Source organism: Microtus oregoni, unplaced genomic scaffold (assembly GCF_018167655.1).
Source record: "Microtus oregoni isolate MIOR12 unplaced genomic scaffold, Mior012 000009F_ref0000495, whole genome shotgun sequence".
In the NCBI taxonomy this organism is placed as follows: Eukaryota; Metazoa; Chordata; class Mammalia; order Rodentia; family Cricetidae; genus Microtus; species Microtus oregoni.
In genome coordinates, this window is record NW_024543068.1 from 23,250,564 (window position 1) to 23,269,043 (window position 18,480).

General features: G+C 45.9%; 1 protein-coding gene across 1 annotated transcript in view; it reads right to left on the minus strand.

Moving 5' to 3' along the window:
- Nucleotides 1–7,537: 7,537 nt before the first annotated feature.
- The window catches only part of Prkch (protein kinase C eta), a 201,801-nt gene continuing 190,858 nt past the window's right edge, over nucleotides 7,538–18,480 (minus strand). The window contains exons 13-14 of the mRNA XM_041658401.1: nucleotides 9,776–9,919; nucleotides 7,538–8,409 (exon numbers count right to left, since the gene is read on the minus strand). Coding sequence (XP_041514335.1) covers nucleotides 8,263–8,409; nucleotides 9,776–9,919 — 291 coding nt within the window. The 3' untranslated portion in view covers nucleotides 7,538–8,262. The remainder of the gene's footprint in view (nucleotides 8,410–9,775; nucleotides 9,920–18,480) is intronic.

The window sequence follows — 18,480 nt, forward strand, 5'->3', positions numbered from 1 at the left end:
AAAGCATGGTAGAGGAATTCTATTTACTTCTTAGAATCCAGGAGCAGAAAGAGACGGGAAGATACTAGGATCCCAGTGTCCCCATAAGAGCATATTATCAATGACCTAACTTCCTCTCATAGGCCCCACCTCCTCACCTCCCAATAGCACCACTTTGGGGACAAAGTCATCAACACATGGGCCCGTGGGGAACATTCAAAATTCAAGCCACAAAGTCAGGCCTAGTGACCCATAAATGTAGTCCCAGCATCTCAAGAGGCTAGTACAAGAGGGTCACAAGGTCAAGACAAGCTTAGGCTACATGATAAGAGCTTGTCTCAACAACAGACAGATCCAAACCACAGAAGCCAAATTGAGCAAAAGTTGGTCATAGTTTCTGCAGTGTTAAACAAAAGTAATAACAAACAATAGCAATTATTCCTAGCTCACTTCGAAGGTGTCTGTGGGCTCATGTTAATCCCTCAAGGATCCAAACTGTCAGAAGCCAAACACTATCTCTTATCATTGCCACTCACTGGAGGAAAAAAAAAGACCCTTTTGCCAGCACTGAAATTACTCCTCTTTGCATTTATTATTGCAAAGTTATTCCTATTTTAACACCATTCTGCTTCCTAGATATCACCTAAGGATTACCCCATACCTTTGTTCATACAGATGGTCCCGAGTCACCAAAGGGGCCGCTTGCTATTTTAGACTTTAAGATGGTAGGAAATGCTCTGCATTCAATAGAAATTGTAATTGTAACTTTGAATTTTGATCTTTTTATAAGCTAGAAATATGCAGTATGATATTGGACAATGGCAGTGAGCTGGTGTTGTCAGTCATGTGACCCATCAATGCCTAAGCAGAGGTAGGTTAGGTGGCTTCAATGCACTTTGTACTTGGGATTTTTTAATTACAATGGACTTATGGGGAACAGCTCCTTCCTAAGTCAAGGAGCACTACTTTAGGTGGCTGTAATGCCAGCTTGCTTCTCTTCTGAGGCTAACCCTAGTTAGCGCTCATGGTGTTTGTGTTTTTTCTCTTGCTGTCAAGAGAAACATGACCCAGCTTCCTCTTCCTCCATTATGACATCTAGAATGGAGTTTACTTTTCTAGACGTAGTCAAACCAAGGCAGTGTTCAGTGGGTTCGCCATTTGGCTCATTTGAGACACAATTCTTGCTACTCTGGAGGACGGCGTACAAGTTTCATTTGGCAGCCACAGGTGCCTGGTGTATTTCATTAGAGCTCACAGTGGCAGCAATAATGAGGATCTTGCCTTGGTTGTGTCCCTATAACTTAAAAATAGCTAGATAAATATTAGTAAAATTTGCTGCACATATTTTGCTCTGCCTAATAATTTTGTTTGTGCTGTGAAGTCTTATAGCTATCATCTTTCCCTAATTTGAAACTTTTCATATTTAAATATAACTCATGTTTATCTGTTAGACTCTCCTCAGCATGGGTTATAACTTGCATTTGTAACTAAGAAAGCTAATTCGATTAGGACAAGATGGAGGCAATAATCTAAACAAAACAGCCTGCTGCTTAGTAGGATTTGGTAAAGAATATAATTTGGGGGCTGAAGGCCTGACTCAGTGGTTAAGAGTGTGTGCTGCTCCTACAGAAGACAGTTATTCAGTTTCCAGCACCCATATCAGACGGCTCACAAGTGTTTGTAACTTCAGTTCCAGGGCAATCCACTTCTCTCTTCTGTTCTCTGTGGACAGCTACAGACACATGCCCATAAATAAAAGTAATATAAGATCCTAAAAAAGTTACAATATGTCACATTTATGGTCACCTCATTTGTAGGAATGCAGGGATCTATTTATTATTTTGAATCATTCTAGGTTTTCCAGAAACTAGATTACTTCTGGAATATAATAAGTACTCAATGACTCCCAGTTTAATGAATGAATGACTCTCTAGGTTTATTGGCACTTGTATCAGAATCTCCTGGAAGGGTGTGTGTAGTTTTGAAACAAAGTAGTACTTTAGTATGTCATTTCATTTTTGAGTTTAGTTATTGTTATAATTTAAAACAGCAAGCGTCTGGAAAGGGCTCCCATGAGATTGCCCTCCAGAGGCTTGTTATTAGCAGAAAGAGTCACATGACCCTGACTGAGGAGAGCCTTAGAAGACGCAACATGATGGGGCCTTCCATGGAGAGAGAGTACATTTTCAATTTCCAAAAAAGGAAGCTCATTAGGATGGGCTTCTTGGAGGAAAGAGCTTTCAAATCAGCCGGGATCAAGAGGGCTTCTTATTTTCATGGCTTCCCCAGTGAGTGGTGGGCAGGTTTCCCACGGGATCTAGTCTGGCTTGCCTCTTGCTAAGGCCCAGACTATAAACCTGTCTGCAAGGGGGAGGGCTGCAAGGCCACAGCTCGGCATGCTTTCTTGGCATCAACTCTCTGTCTTGAAGAGTTTTAGAGGGAGACTGTAATCTAACAGTTATGATAGTGAAGGTTTGACGTCTCAAGTAAGATTTAAGGAAGGATTGAAATTTGTCTCAATTCAAGTGAGCAAGGCTGTCTCAAGGCTGTAGAATCATTGCTTCAGACTGATATTAACCTGCTAATTACCACATGTTGGGAACCTTTGCTCTTTTAACCCGCATTGGCCACAAGGAAATGAGTTGAGACCTGGTTACATATGTTGTTAAAACACACCACTCATCCTTGATCAAGCGGCCTAGGAGTCATCAGGTAACACAGACATGAGATTAAGGTCACTGACATGTCTCAGGCAGTAAAGGTGTCTGGTGCCAAGCCTGATGACCAGAGCTGGATCCTCAGAACCCACATGGTGGAAGGAGAGAACTGCCTCCCACGAGTGCCCTCTGACCTCCACGCTTTCACTGTGGAGTGCATCATACCCACCTCTCCACCACAATAAAGACAAAGACGTGACTTTTGAGGTAGTGGTGAGTTTTTCCTACTGACAAACATTTCTTCCAGTGTTTCAGAAACAGTTTTGAAATAATTCTTTTCTTGAAGTTTTGCCAACATCCATCTGAATGCCTCATAGAATTCAGTCCCTGGGCTACAGTTCATTTTATCAGTGAGCACCCCATCCTCTTCTTGGACAAAATCCTTTCGTTAGAGTAATGGTTCCCAACCTTCATCATCATGTGACCCTTTAATGCCGCGCACAGTGTCCCCGTGTCTGTGCTCTGTGCGCTGGCACCCAGTTCGCGAGCTTCGGACAAGGGGGCTGGAGGTTAAAATACACAGACACATACAGACAGAGAGATAGCAACACGGGTCATCCTTGAATTTCCCAAGAATGCCCCCTTTATTGTGTTCAGGGGCAGATTATATAGAGATAGCCACACCCCAGCTAAACCCACCAGAAACCACTCTCCTGCCATTAGGAACTCCTGAAGGTCTCGTGCTCAGAGAAGCTGGAGGCACTCAGATCAGGGGATTACAAGAAATTCAGGATCTGGGGTCTCACTGCTCCCAACACTTTAACACAGTTCTCCATGCTGTGGTGACCTCCCAACCACAAAATTATTTCACCGCTACTTCATAACTGTACTGTTGCTATTGTTATGAATTGTAGATGGTCTCAGATGACCCCTGTGAAAGGGTTGTTTGACCTAAAGGGGTCACAACCTATAGGTTAAGAACCACTGACTTAGAGGAAGAACAAACACTCTGGAGTCCTACCTTCTCTCTAGCAACTGCTGTTAGTATCTGCTACCAAGGGAGCAAAGGTTTCCTGTGCTCGTCTTCACTTTCTAATTCTCCTTTCTTTAATTTGTGCCTGCGTGAGCGTGGGAAATAGGAAAGGCAATGGGTAAGAGGCATGTGACCGTGAGAATGAGGGATCTGTGTGTGTCTGAAAAGAATCTTGAGACTAAGACAGCACAAGATACTTGTGGAGAGCAGGTTAAAAAGACAGACAAAGAGTAGATTTGAGTGGAGGTTTAAAGGTTGACAGGACAATTATCAGTTAGGGTAGAGAGATTCATTGAACATAGCCACCCGTTTAGTTAGCCAGTAGCGGTCCAGGCTGCAAGACCAGGAGAGGTCACCCACGGTATTTTTGGCACTGTTGGGTCAAATAATGACTAGACTTTTGCTAGTTTCTAAATTTGAAATGTCTCTAAAGATTGTCTGACTTCTGGTACACACTTGAACCTGTCCACACTTGGCCTTAGCACAGCCTTCACTTTGTCTCACCCAGATTCTTCTTGAGCTGTGGCTCAAGCCACTGGAAGAATTAAGTCTCTGTCAGCCAGGAACGGATGTGGTCCTTGTGCTAGTTAGTCAGAAGTGAATCAAATGATTCATTTAACCTGTTAGTTAAATCTAACAGGGCGAAAGAATGCCTGTCATCATACTGAAGAGAAAAAACCATGGGCATGTCTTCCCCTGGTTATTTTAGAGTGAGCTGCATTTGAAACTTACAACTGACCCTGTATGGGGCTTCATTCAAAACTCCCGCAGCTCTAGTCAACTGAGAAGGCTCTGAAGCTGAGCAGAAGAGCTGAATCCCCTTAAGTTGGAACTGGCTCAACATCTGTATGAGATGAGCCGGAAGAGTGTGGGTGTTCCTCTCCCTTCCTGTCCATTTTCCGATGGACATCACACGCTCCACAGAACAGCTGGTAGAATGATAGCTAACCCTGGCACCTACAGTGTCCTTGTGCTGACTAAATGCTATCCATCGGTCACTGAGGTCACACTGGGCAGGTAGCCGCTGTCATTTATGCTTCACAGACAAGAACACTAAAACCGGAGAAACAATTCCCTTGGCTTAAGAACACCAGGTGTCTGTGGGATCATCTGTGCCCACCTAATCTGCTCTCTTTACTTGGAGGTCTCTGGTCTCTCATGGCTTTCCTGAGAGCCCACAGCATGATGACAGAGGCAGAAATCCATGGGAAGGGTGGCTGACATTTTTGAGTTCTAAAGGAGCCTTCAGAATAAACACATAGGTGAAGACTCTAAGTCATTTTGATTGGGAAATTGGCTGTGTGGCAGGTTTGGCTCTGTAAACCAAGGGGAGGAAGAATAGAGGAGGTTACAGGAGAAGGGAAAGACGATTGATCAGGAGTAGGGTTTGGGTGGGGACAGGGTGAAGCCCAGGGTCGCCTTCAGCTTTGGTTCAAATTCAGCACGGGAAGAAAGGGATCTAACAGCGTTCTGTGTAGAGCTGGGCTTGAGTTTGCCTCTTCCAACCTGCAGCCCAGCCCAGAGGAACCTGTGACCACAGGGCTCATTTCCAGGAGAACCTATGACTAGTCCGGCTCATTTCCTGCACACACGTCTGGGCTTGGAGCAGACTCTTATCTTCAGACGATATAAAGGGAGGAATTATATGAGCCAGGGTGGCTGTAAGCCAGAGCATCCCAGGCAATTGGTCGGTTTAGGTCAGCAGAAGCAATCAGGGTGACCTTGGAAGTGGTGAAGGACCAATGAGTGATTGGGGTATCGGAGGCATTTTATACCCAGTGAAGACCAACACATGCCAGTTCGAGTGTTCCAGTCCTTGCTCTTGTCTTGGCAGTGGGCTGCTGGGTGGCTGTACACACCCACCTTCTTCCTGCTGCAGCTGTGATGGTTGCACCAGCCCAGCCCATGAAAGGGGGGGATCAGGAGTGACCAAAACATAGACAGACCTCCAAGAAGAGAAAAGGACTGTGTGCTGCTAAATCTCAGAGCTTGCCTCCCAGGGTTCAAATGGAGTTTATGAGACCCAGCGTGACCCAGACTACTTCTTCTTTCTCCCCTTTTCTGGAAGATGGGGAAATTGAAGTCACTATTGCATCACCTGGGCCTGCCCCAGTTCCCTGAATCAGGGCTGGGAGGCTCCGCCCTTGATTGCAAATAAAGCTGTCTCCCCTACAGATCTATAAGTTTGCACAGGGGATGGATGACTAACAACTTCCTGTGGACTGGGACCTTATTTCCTGCTCCCAGCTCACCCCATACTACACCCTTTGAACTGTTCTCAGAACCCCACAAAAGTGGGGAAATAGAATTGGTTTTAATTGGAAAGCCTTATTAATCTGGGCTAAAAGCAAAATCTCTGGGAAAAAAAAAACTGCTTGATCCCCATCTTGGTCCTAAAATGTTTTCGTTCTGTGACTTTGGACAAGCTTTTTTTTTTTTTTTTTTTTTTTTTTTTTAAAAAAAGGAAGGAATTGTCCTGTCCCTCAGTTTCCCCATCTGTACAGTTAAGACGAGAGTACTTGCTTCATAGGAGCAGTGAATGAATAAATGCTCTTAAAATTTGCACAACAGGTTTTATATAAAGCAACCATAATGAGTGCTAGGCATAAAGACAAAGAAGCCCCAAGTCAGAATGAACCCCCACCTCCTCCCCCAGCAGACGGTGGGTAGAATAAAAAGCTTTAGACTTTAGATCTAGGTCCACCCTTTACCAAAATCAAGACTTTGGGAAAACCAATAAACTCCACTGAGCACTTCTGATGTCAGCTGTAAGATGACTTCAGTATTTACTCTTGCCCACCACACAAACATGGCATGCAGGGCTACTGAACTGGGCTAAACACAGCTTCAGGAAGGCTCACAGCTTTTCTATTCATGCAGAAGTAAATTTTTTTAATCCTGGAATGCCAAAAAGAACCCACGGTACTGGTACAAAAAGAGACTGTGGTACTGGCTCAGCCATTTCCTAATTCTCTTCCTAGGTGCTTTGCATCTTTGGAAGGCAGCTGTGCTCACTACTATACCACCATCATGGCTGTCTGCATCTTTAAGGACGCCAAGATCTGCCAATCGAATGGAAAGAGAGGTTACATGCATTCCTCTGAGGAGGTGCTTAAATGGCAAACATCTCCTCCATCTCTCTTCTTGCTCCGTGGCCCTTAGGAACTCTCCTTTCTAGAGGGCACAATTAGAAGATAGAGAGCCACGGACATGTACTGTATGTGGATGATAAAGGAACATCTTGTCTAGCCGCTGAGATTTTGAGGATTAGTCGGCTGCAATACCCAGAAGTCACTTCTTGACACCGGTAGGGGTACTGATGAGTGAGAGAGACCACACTGTCCTCAGGGGTATAAGGAGCTATGCCAATGCCTCTTCTATGTCTTTGCCTACAGCCCTGAGCTTTAATAGCTGTAGAAAGCTTTGGAGTTTGATTAGAAATGTATTCTCCGAGTGGGGGAGAGAGCAAGTCATTCTTTACACAAAATGTCCTTTTGCTACAAAATGCCTTTATTTCCAGCCATTCAAACCTTTCAACTGTATATATGGTTACACATGAAACGCCTTTGCCACTGGCATTGTTTCCAAGATCCATTTTTAACTGATAATGTGTGTATCAAACAACCTTGTCTCTGAAAACATAACTTAGACTGCCAACGGATCAGCCACACGTGCGTTCTCATGGACGTGAACGGTGTGCCAGGTTTCGCTAGTGAGTCAGCCTGGGACGAGGTGGGTGCCATCAGACCCCACCAGCTGACAGGTGGCACGCCACAGACCACTGTCTGCTGACCACGGTTCTGTGGCGGCGGCCTTTCTATAAACAAGAGAGCGTGTGCAGACAAAGACGCCAGGCCTATGCCATGTGAAGAGGCCTTTCACAGAGCGCAGACGCGACTCGGTGGACCCCAGGATGAAGGAGAGCAACATGGAGGTGGCTCAGCCGTGCACACTAAGGGCGATCACGGCACCTTCTTGTGTGACACTCAATAAATAGCTAGTTACTGAAAGGAAGAGACGGACAGTTGTCACGATGTCCAACTTCCTTCTCAATACTGGGTTTTAGGTTGGGAGCCTGAGGGACACCCATCGTCTGTTTCTTCAGAGTAAGTCAGTCTACTTGGAATGTCATTCATTCCCCTAAAGAGAGCCCTCAGTTCTTCATTAGCACGTAGTCTTTTGCAGACCACAATATTGGATTAAAGAAGAATGAAAGGTGGTTCACAGAAACTCTAGACTGGTCTCTTGAAGTAAGAAAGCCTGTTAGGCTCATAATTTCCAGAAGCCACTTTATTCTTCCTACCGTCTCTCCTTTCGGTTTCTGTCATTTACCCCAAGCCTGACATAGCCGTGTAGACTCATGGTCGAGCAGTGCACATCTCTGTAACACCTCAGTCTCAATTACAGAAATGTACCATGGCTCCTTGGGACTTGAGAGAGTGGCTCTCTTGAAGCTCCACCCTTTGAGGAGTTGTGAACATTTGCTCCTTGAAGGTGATGGTGGTATTTCTAAGGTGGATGCTGAGGAATTCCCACAAAAGGAATTCCTGGAAAAAAAATCCACATTCCCCCGTGACTGTCACTCCCCAGAGGCTACGGCTGCAGTTCCGGAGACACAAAGGAAAAGTTCCTGAACTCATCCTGGTTAATCATAGGAAGATGTCCCTCATCAACCGGAGTCAAAACTGGCTCTTCTTTTATGAAGTCTGGGTCAAAATTGCTGACATCTTCTCGGGATTTCTGTTAAAAAAAAAAAAAAGGAAGCCATGGTCACATTGTATATATAGATAGTACCTGGGATTTTTGCCTCTTATGTGGGTTGCAGCCCATTCCAAGAAGTTCAGAGAGCTGCTCTTCATTGGTCAGCAGCATCATTTATGGTTCTGATGGCTGTGACTTGGTGGTGCTTTATGGCCAGTCCCCCACATGCATATTTTTATGGCCTCTGCCAACCACTAAGTCACTCATTCCATGTCCTGCCCTCTAGTCACTGACTCCTGCCAGGAGGCTAAAGAATAAATGTGGTCACCCCGACTTGCTTACTCACTCACCCATGATCCTCCACCTCACTGAGGTACTGCTTTCTGACAGGCCCCACTGACGGGGCCTGCCTGATCACATCTGTCCAGAAGTCGAGTAAACTCATGCTCACCTCACTTACTGTTCGCACACATTCTACCCGTGTGAGAAGAGGCTCTCAAGTGATTTCATGGCGTTACTGAGCTCAGAGAAATAAGTGTCTATCCCATTACTTTGGGCTGGAGCTGTTGGGTTCCCTGGCTGCCGGGCAGCCAAAGCCTGACAGGCTGCTGCAGGCTAAGCTCACTCCGTTCCGAAGAGCTGTGTAAATGGCATCTTTATAAATGGATGCTGAAGAGACCCTTTTCTTTCTTCTTAATCATTGTCAGGCCTCCCACTTCTCTCACGTGACCCCAGGACACTTCTTTCTCCACCTTCAGACCATGGTTCCTCCCCGATAGCCTTGATCTGTTTTGAGCCAGGCTTCTCTGTCCTCCAGCTCTGGAGGCATCTATGTATAGCTCAGCTCAAAGACTATGAGGTGGGCCACCCTCAGGCTTTGTGGCTTAGATTGGTACCGCTGGTATCTTCAGCATTTCACCAAAGGGTCTCCGCCTGTCTGGCCTGAGTCCATTGTCACAGTAGCTATGACAAACTGTGCAGGCCAAGGAGCCAGGCTCAGTGAAGGAGTACCTTGTACCTTTTAAAATATTTTTTAGGGCTTGGGAAAGGTACAGATGATAACACAAGAAACATGAGAAAATAGGAAATGAATAATGACTGGCTAATCAGTTCAATTCTGCTAGGCCCTAGAATTTAGGGAAACTTAAAACAGCTTATGGCATATTAGATGTTGGGATATTTTGATTTAGGTTAAGGGAGAGTAGAGGTGGGGTAAACAAGAGGTGAAAACTTAGTGAGATGCAATCAACACATTGTCTCAGGGGCAACCTGCCCAGTCTCCATCTCCAGGAGGGGCTGGCAAATCTCTACTCTGTCATCCTATGGGAGATATCAGCTTTTCCATGGATTTTTTTTTTCAGTCTGGAGAAAAGGGAACATCTTTTACAATGACCTTGATACTCACGATTCTGGGTCGGAAAGGCGGTTCCAGTTGGCGATGGTTCAACTGGGCCCAGTCGATTTCCTTGAAGAAAGGATGTCTCAAGATCTCGTGTTCGCCTCCCTGAGCCAGGCTGCCCAAGCGCATGGTAGGGTTCTTGGTCATGAACTAGGAGAGTGCAAGAAAGAGAGAGTCATTCATTCACTCCCCATCACAACCCCATCACAAGACAGCAGGCACCAGCCCTGGCAACGGCGCTCCTGGGAGGTATTTTGGCTGTTCTTGCTCACTAGCTGGATTTTCCATTCTGGGCAGCACAGGCCGTATGAATCATGCCTTAAAGTCGAGACTGCCTGAGTGGATTGTTGGCCTTCCCCACTGCCATTTCGGGCACAGCCACTAAAAGAAGGCTGAAGGGTCCAATTTTCTTTTCTGTAAATACCAGGTGTTTTTCTTTCCTCTGTAGAGAAAGGCAACTCCTTATGAATTAGGATGTCTTTCCGTGTGGACAGCAAGCAGATTCTGAATGGGGCTACTTTTAGGAACAGCTGTGCCATTGTTCTGAGGCCCACAGCGCTGGCCAGGGTTCCTGCTCTCTCCTCAGACCACAGAGAAAAGTGAGAGTCATTGTGGTTGAGATCTCTAGAAAATGGCAGCAAGGGTGAAAAAACTCTTAAAACTTCTACGACCGGTTCTAGGAAAAACCAAAGTGGGTTGCTTGCTTGTCTTTCTGTGGCTAAGACGGTTGAACGTTTTCTGCATTCAAGATGTCTCTCTTCTGTTTTGAAATGGGTTTATAGGTGAGAATGCAGGACTGCAGAGACCAAAAGCTAAAAGAAAATGCCACATAGTCAAGTACTGTTTGAATACAAATCTTCCGCCTTCATATCCATTGGAAGATATTCTTATACTCAGCTCCTAGGCATTTTGGTTGACTCCTCTGCTTCTTACAAATGGTCTTGGTGTTTTCATCATTTCTTAATGAAGGAACTCAGAGAATAATTCACTTTTCAGGGCCAGAATATCATTTTTAACTTCAAGCGATTTCTCATTAAGAACAAAGCAAAACGCTGAACTTGAATGGAGAGTTTTGTTTGGGTTGGGCATGGTGGTAGCACATGCCTGTAACCCCATTGGAGACTGAGGCAGGAAGGTGGTGATTCTAAGTCATCCTGGGCTATAGAGCACGACAAAAACAGAGCAGCAACCCAAGGGTGTGGGTATAGTTTAGCTAGAGTGCTTACTTAGCACAGCAAGGTGCCAAATCCTGCCCCAGAACTCTGGGAAACAAACAAAGCAAAAAGTTTGTGGTTTTATTTAAATCAAGTTACTTTAAGCTTCTTTGTGTTTCTTCCAACCTTAATTTTCAGTGCTGGGGAACAGACCCAGGGTCTTGTGTGGGTGAGGCCAGTACCCTACCACTGAGCTACACCTCTGAACTCTAAATCAAGTTATCTATAAACAGAGTAAGGACAAGTTTTGACAGGCCCAGATATCTTTTCTAAGTTAGACTTTATAAGCACAAAGCAAAAGTAAGACGGTGTTTATAGAAACTGTTTGGGGCTGAATTTACTGAGTGAATTTAAAGATTGTCCAAAGAAAATCTTGTGGCTGATGCAGACACAGAAGACGGTGACATCTGGGCCATGCCAGAAAGCCATGCAAAGCTCCCAGTGTTGGTTCAAACGAGACGGATCAAGGCTAAGGAAAAAAGTGGCAAAAGAGCCTCAGCAAAGGGCAATCCCAAGGCATCTACTTTGCAAAACACAAAAAGAAGAAGAAGGAGGAGGAGAAGGAGGAGGAGGAGGAGGAGGAGGAGGAGGAGGAGGAGGAGGAGGAGGAGGAGGAAGAGGAAGAGGAAGAAGAAGAAGAAGAAGAAGAAAAGGAAGTGTCAAAGGAAGCCAGTAAAGAATGAAGACCCTGATGGGGTTTAGTGGCTTTTCCTTTCTCCAAGTGACAAAGAATTAGGAGATCTAGGGTGCTGGATTAGAGGTAGGACCCAAAATAAAATAAGCGTTCAAATAGTCACAGGTCCAGTCCCAGCAGCCTATACCTACCTACCCCAGGCCTTCACAGGTTTCAGAAATACATGTAAGTTATTCCATTATATAAGGGCCAGGAGTTCATACTGCCTGTGATCTCGCCTGAGAAAATTATTTCTTCAGGAAGATAGGAAAATTTCTTTGAGAGAGAGAGAGAGAGAGAGAGAGAGAGAGAGAGAGAGAGAGAATTCTCTCCATGGTAATGTGAGCAGGGTACATGGACAGGCAACTGCAAATCTAAAAGCTCACTGACAACTAATAATGAAATTAAAAAAAAATAAATAAACTTGAGACAAAAAAAAGGAGCACAGAAAAAGACCCAGATGGTTTGTGGGAAATTCCCAGGCCTGCCAGTGTTGGGAGAGAGGACATCCTGTGAATGTGTGGGTGCAACTTGTTCTTCTGGGAAAAGGGGTCAGTGCAGGACTCTAGGTGCCAGGGTGGCAGAAGCATTGCTGCCTGACTCTGTTCTTTTGTCCCTGCCCCTGGCACTGAATCCGAACTCCCATGGAGCAGAGAGCAAGAGGCCTTGTCTGAGGCTGACAAAATCCCAGAACACACCTCTAGCATGGGGCAGGATGACCCACCCAGTGTGACTCTCTGGAGAGCACGCCTCTAGCATGGGGCAGGACGACCCACCCAGTGTGACTCCCTGGAGAACACACCTCTAGCATGGGGCAGGACGACCCACCCAGTGTGACTCCCTGGAGAACACGCCTCTAGCATGGGGCAGGACGACCCACCCAGTATGACTCCATGGAGAACACGCCTCTAGCATGGGGCAGGACGACCCACCCAGTGTGACTCCCTGGAGAACACGCCTCTAGCATGGGGCAGGACGACCCACCCAGTGTGACTCCCTGGAGAACACACCTCTAGCATGGGTCAGGACGACCTACCCAGTGTGACTCCCTGGAGAACACACCTCTAGCATGGGGCAGGACGACTCACCCAGTGTGACTCCCTGGAGAACACACCTCTAGCATGGGTCAGGACGACCCACCCAGTGTGACTCCCTGGAGAACACACCTCTAGCATGGGGCAGGACGACCCACCCAGTGTGACTCCCTGGAGAACACACCTCTAGCATGGGTCAGGACAACCCACCCAGTGTGACTCTCTGGAGAACACACCTCTAGCATGGGTCAGGACGACCCAGCCAGTGTGACTCTCTGGAGAGCACGCCTCTAGCATGGGGCAGGACGAACCGATTGCTGCTGGACATCGTCTCTTGGGATTCTGATCAATCATTTTGAATAGCATCGATTTAATTTTTTTAATATATTTTATTTGAATTATGTGTATCTCTGTGTATCTCTGTGTGGGTAAGTATACATAAGTTCAGAGGCAGGAGGCATCAAACACCCAGGAGCTGCAGTAATAGGTGGTTGTGAGCTGTCTACATGGACACTGGGAACATGGGTACACACTCATAACTGTTGAGTCTCCATCCCAATAACCTTGATATTTTTTTTTAAAACCTAGACACAATCATCCTCCACATGACAAGGAAGTCTGAGCAACCAGTCTGATCAGCACAGCTCTCACCCCTCATCAAAGAGGCTTCTCTGCAATGTTGGAGACTATATGACACTGGTCAAAATGCAGGGAGCAACCGACCTTGGGGTGTCCAACCCCAATGAATACATCTACAATGCAACCCCTACACAGAGGCTCAGGAAGAATCGCTGGAGAGGGGGCAGAAAGAATGCAAGAACCAGAGGACCAGGATGGCTGCTATGGGAATAGTGTCTTCTAGACAGGCATTGCCTCAACAAGGCCTGCATAGGGACAATCCCAGTTGACATGCCGAAGCGGATGGGAGAAATTTCACAAGGCGTCACCCCTAAATGAGAGGCAGCCAGTGACTGCTGAAAAGGGAAGGATCATTCTTCTCTAGGGATGAGTTTCCAGATAGGTTATCCAATCCTAAGCAGTTAGCCTTAAATCCATGTATATAAGAATAAAACTAAATGGACCCAACCACTGTGTATGTATGTATGTGTGTGTCTGTGGTCTCTGTGTGTGTGTGTATATATGTGTGTGTATGTGTGTGTGTGTGTATGTGTGTGTATGTATGTATGTGTGTGTGTATATATGTATGTGTGTGTATATATGTGTGTGTGTGTATATATGTGTGTGTGTATATATGTATGTGTGTGTATATATGTATGTGTGTGTATATATGTATGTGTGTGTATATATGTATGTGTGTATATATGTATGTGTGTGTATATATGTATGTGTGTGTATATATGTATATGTGTGTGTGTGTATGTATGTATGTGTGTGTCTGTGGTCTCTGTGTCTGTGTGTATATATGTGTGTGTGTGTATATATGTGTGTGTGTGTATGTGTGTGTGTATGTGTCTGTGTGTATATATGTGTGTGTATATATGTATGTGTGTGTATGTATGTATGTGTGTGTCTGTGGTCTCTGTGTCTGTGTGTATGTGTGTGTGTGTGTATATATGTATGTGTGTGTCTGTGGTCTCTGTGTGTGTGTGTGTGTGTGTGTATATGTATATGTGTGTGTGTGTGTGTAACAATATTAACTAAAGAAAAGGCAATGAATGTTGGAGGGAGCATGGAGGAACGGGGGAGGTTTTGGAGGGAGAAGAATAAGTATCATGCAAACATGATACTTAAGAAATTATCAAAAACAATACCAATTAAACAAAAAGGGAAGGATCCTCCATCACGCTTATAAAGCCTACATGGTATCTGGTGAATGCAAGGCAGTGTACTAATCTTGGGGGTGTGCAGGTGACAGAGGTAGAATCATTCCATCAAAGTGCAGATCCAGAGAAGAGGCAAGCAAACTGTAACACACACTGGAGACACTGAAAAGAACATAGGCGAAGTGCTCTGAGAGCCTGGAGGACGCCTAAGCAAACAGCACTGGGCCTGGTGGTAGGAAGGCGAGGGACAGCATCATGGAAGAGGTGGCATTTGATGAGATGGAGAGCAGGGCAGGATCCGTGAAGAAGAGGACCATCACGCTTGATCACACAGTCAGCACACACACCCAGATGCATTCAAGCACCTGGGGTGCCAAGAGAAACGCTGGTGGCCTGGGACAGTTGGCACATGGGGGTAGCTGGGGAAGTGTGTTGGTGGTGAGTATGACCTGTCTGAAGTATATGAGAAGGCAAGAAGACTGGCCACACCGTGATGAACAGGTGAGGGCTGGGAACGGGAGCCTAGGCAGGAGGCTGAGACAAACAGTTGAAATGACAGGAAGTTCAGAAACGACGGCGCTTGTAGTGAAGTGGGAGGAAGAGTTGGGAACAAGTTCTAGAAGGATTTAATTAGGAAACATGGATAGTCTAACATCATAGGCTCTCCCCAGGCTGTGCGACAGAGTACCAGAGGCAAGTCCTCCAGCGTTAGTGTTAATGGCAGGCAGTGTCAACAGCAGCAGTCAGGGGAGCAAATACAAAAGCATGTATTCTGTAAGATTATGAAAGCTGTCAGAACCAAAATGGAGTCACTTGTGTCAAACCTTAATGAAGCTGGGAGGTCTGTGAAGGAGGCAAGGCTTTGCATGGCCCCTGATAACAAGACCTATCCCAGAAGACTCTGCTAGAAGCACATGTCTTTGCATACATGCCGCCACAAGCTTACATAAGGCTGTCTGCCCAACAACTGTTTCCAGTGTTGTGCCGATGCCATCCTTGTCATTGATTGTAAAGCTTAAAACTATGATTTATGTAATGTTCCTCATTTGGCCATCAGCCCCTGCCCCCCTTGATGTCAACCCTCTACAATATGCTCCTGATTTAACACGCTGGCATGCATAACACCATCGCCACGCCAGCTCCTGACTAAGCATATGAACCTCTGGAGAACCTCTCTGCTTATTGTTTAGTTTAATAAGGGTGTAAATCTGAGTGATTGACAAGCTCAGTTTTGTACCTGAGATATCAAGCACCACACAGAGATGACTAACCACGTCTGTATGGGGTGCAGGCTGGGGTGAGAGCTCTCAGTGACGTGTGAGGACAAAGGGAAGAAGCTGGGAAGGTGGGCGAGACTGTTTGATGAAAGAAGGGAAGAGAGAGAGAAGGGTGGGTGAGTGAACAGAGCTGAGACCATCTCATTCAATCTACATTGTGTGATTTAAAATAATACCAGTTATCATTTAAAAAGCAGGAAATGACACATGACATGAAGGTCAGGTGTGGATATGGGGTACCTCCAACCCTTGAGCTGTCACTCCTTCAGAGGAATGGCCTGAGGATCAGTGGTGGGCATGAGACCCCCAGGTGGCTGTACATAGTGCCACACATGAGCCTGGTGTCACTAGCCAGCTTTCATGGCTTCTGGCCACGAAACAGAGAGAGAAGAAAGCTCTATCTTGGCGTGGTGACTCATGCCTCTACTTCCCAGCATTCAGGAGGACTGGGCAAATTTGAGGCTAGCCTGGGCTACTGAACACCAATAAGACTCATTCTGAGATAAGGGGGATCTAAGGTGACAGGAGACAGGAACTAGACTTGAAGAATCCAGAAAGGGTTGACTATTAAGACAGGAACCATTGTAAAGAGGAGGTACTGGGGTGGGCCCTAACGGATTTCTGTGGGGAGTGGATTATGGTCCCTACACTACTATTCTCTCTAGACATGCAGAACTGGAGAGTTAAGAGAGTCTTTCCTACCAGTCTTGGACTTGACGTGGGCCACGGCACATATTCTACAGAGGCAGAGCTGGAGGCTGGAGGGAATTGCCACCCTGGAGAACACCCTGGCCCTATGCTGTGAATGGTCACCTACATCAGAAAACACCTCCCAACTTGTCCTTGTCGCCAATGGGCTCAAATGGTAACTCCAGTGAGCTAACAGTCCCTGTCTAAGTCCTTCTTAAAATAGACCTTTGCTCCACTGGCCTTCGCCCTGACGATGGTCCAAGTGGAAAAGTTTGCCAGGAAGGCAAAGCATGTGGCCCTGAACGCCTATTAACGTCTCTGGAACTCAGATGGCTCTGATGTAAAGTGGGTATTTCTCTATACTTTATGTGTTAAAGTAAGCACGTGACAATATCTGTGTGAAGTGCCTGTTACAAAGCTGTCCTCAAGCGATGCCAGACGGGAGTCTAGTCTCAAACTCTCTGGAGCTCCGTCTTCTTCTACCCCAAGGCTCCAAGAGAAGAGACTGAAGACCCAGGCCGGCCTGGACCCTGAGGCTTGTCTGGCCTGCCTGTTATTCCCTTTGCAGTCAGGGAAGAGAACAAAACCCTTTCTGCTCACACAGTCCCAAACCTCGACTGTGGAGTGATGGGAGTGTTCTTTGAAAAACAAGTTTGACAGCAAATCTGTTCTGAGTCAATTTTAACACAAGAACTCAGAGCCTCGTGTGCAATTTCATCCACAGCACCCACACAAAGGAGATTCCCGTGAAGGAAAACAGGTGCTAATGGAGCTTCCTGTCAAAGTGGTGTCTGGTGCAGGACTGATCACGTCTTGTAGGCTGAACACCTTTTTGGAGGTGTTAGTGCGGAGCTGTTGTAGGTGACAGAGTTTAGACTAGCCCTGTACAATGATGACTGCTGAGACAACTGGATCCAGATGTGCTGTGGAATCCATGAAAACATAAAGCTGTGGCAATAATTATTTATCCTATTTCAAAATGCCTGACTTCTCTTTTAGAAACTTAAGTATATTGTGTTTATTTAATGTGACTTATAAAATACCGTTTATGAGCAAGTGTTAGACTGCTCCATGGTCTACATTTACCTCATCTCCATACACGAAATGAACATTTATGGTCAATGGCTAATGAGTCCCCTTCTTGCTTTGTAATTAATCCATATGATAGAACTAGTTGAATGAAAATTAGCAGAATGGACATTGTAACTGAATTCCTCCTGTAGAGGATGAGTTGATGCCTTCCTAACAAACAACACAAGTAAAAGCTCAGCTGTGGTAAAAATTGCAGCCCCCTATAGTTCCGAATGTTTCACTGAGAAGTTCTAAACATGGATACAAACGAAGACCTGTGAAAAACATCTGATCCAAATGTCCAGCAAATATCTTCAAGTCAGCACCAGAACAGAATACTGGGTGTGGACAAAATGCCTGATTTCTTAGGAAGAGGACTAGTTACACAAACCGAGCAATTAGACAATAGCATTTACTCCCAGTAGTCAGAAAACACTGTATGTTCTAGTTAATAGTTGGATTTGGCTGTTGGGCAAACAGAATGACCTTCCCCATTCATTCCATTTCAGGACCTTAAACAAAAGGCAGACAAACCTGGCAGCTATTGCTGCCAAGCCAGAAGGGAAGGCAATCAAGCCATAAGACTCCCCGGTTAGTATTCCAGGGAGCCACTCCGAAACAGGAGGAAAGCATTTCATGGCTCTAAAGAGAGATCTAGGAAAGGAAGACAGAGGAAGGACACAGGATGGTAAAGCAGAGGTTGGCTCCCTGCCACGATGGCCAATCTCATTATGGGCACACAGCCTGAAGGCCACCCGGAGAGGCTGACAGAATGTGCCCTGCGGATGCATGCTGCAGGCCCCTACCTTCTGCTTCTGACTCTAGTAGAGCCTGACCCAATTGGGAAGTACAGCCGCCAACTCTGTCCATTCACAACCCTTCCCCGTGGAGAAGCTGGGGACACACATCTCAGGATGATCGGTGCCAAGAACACGGTCTACCTCAGAGCCGTGGCCACAGAGGAACAA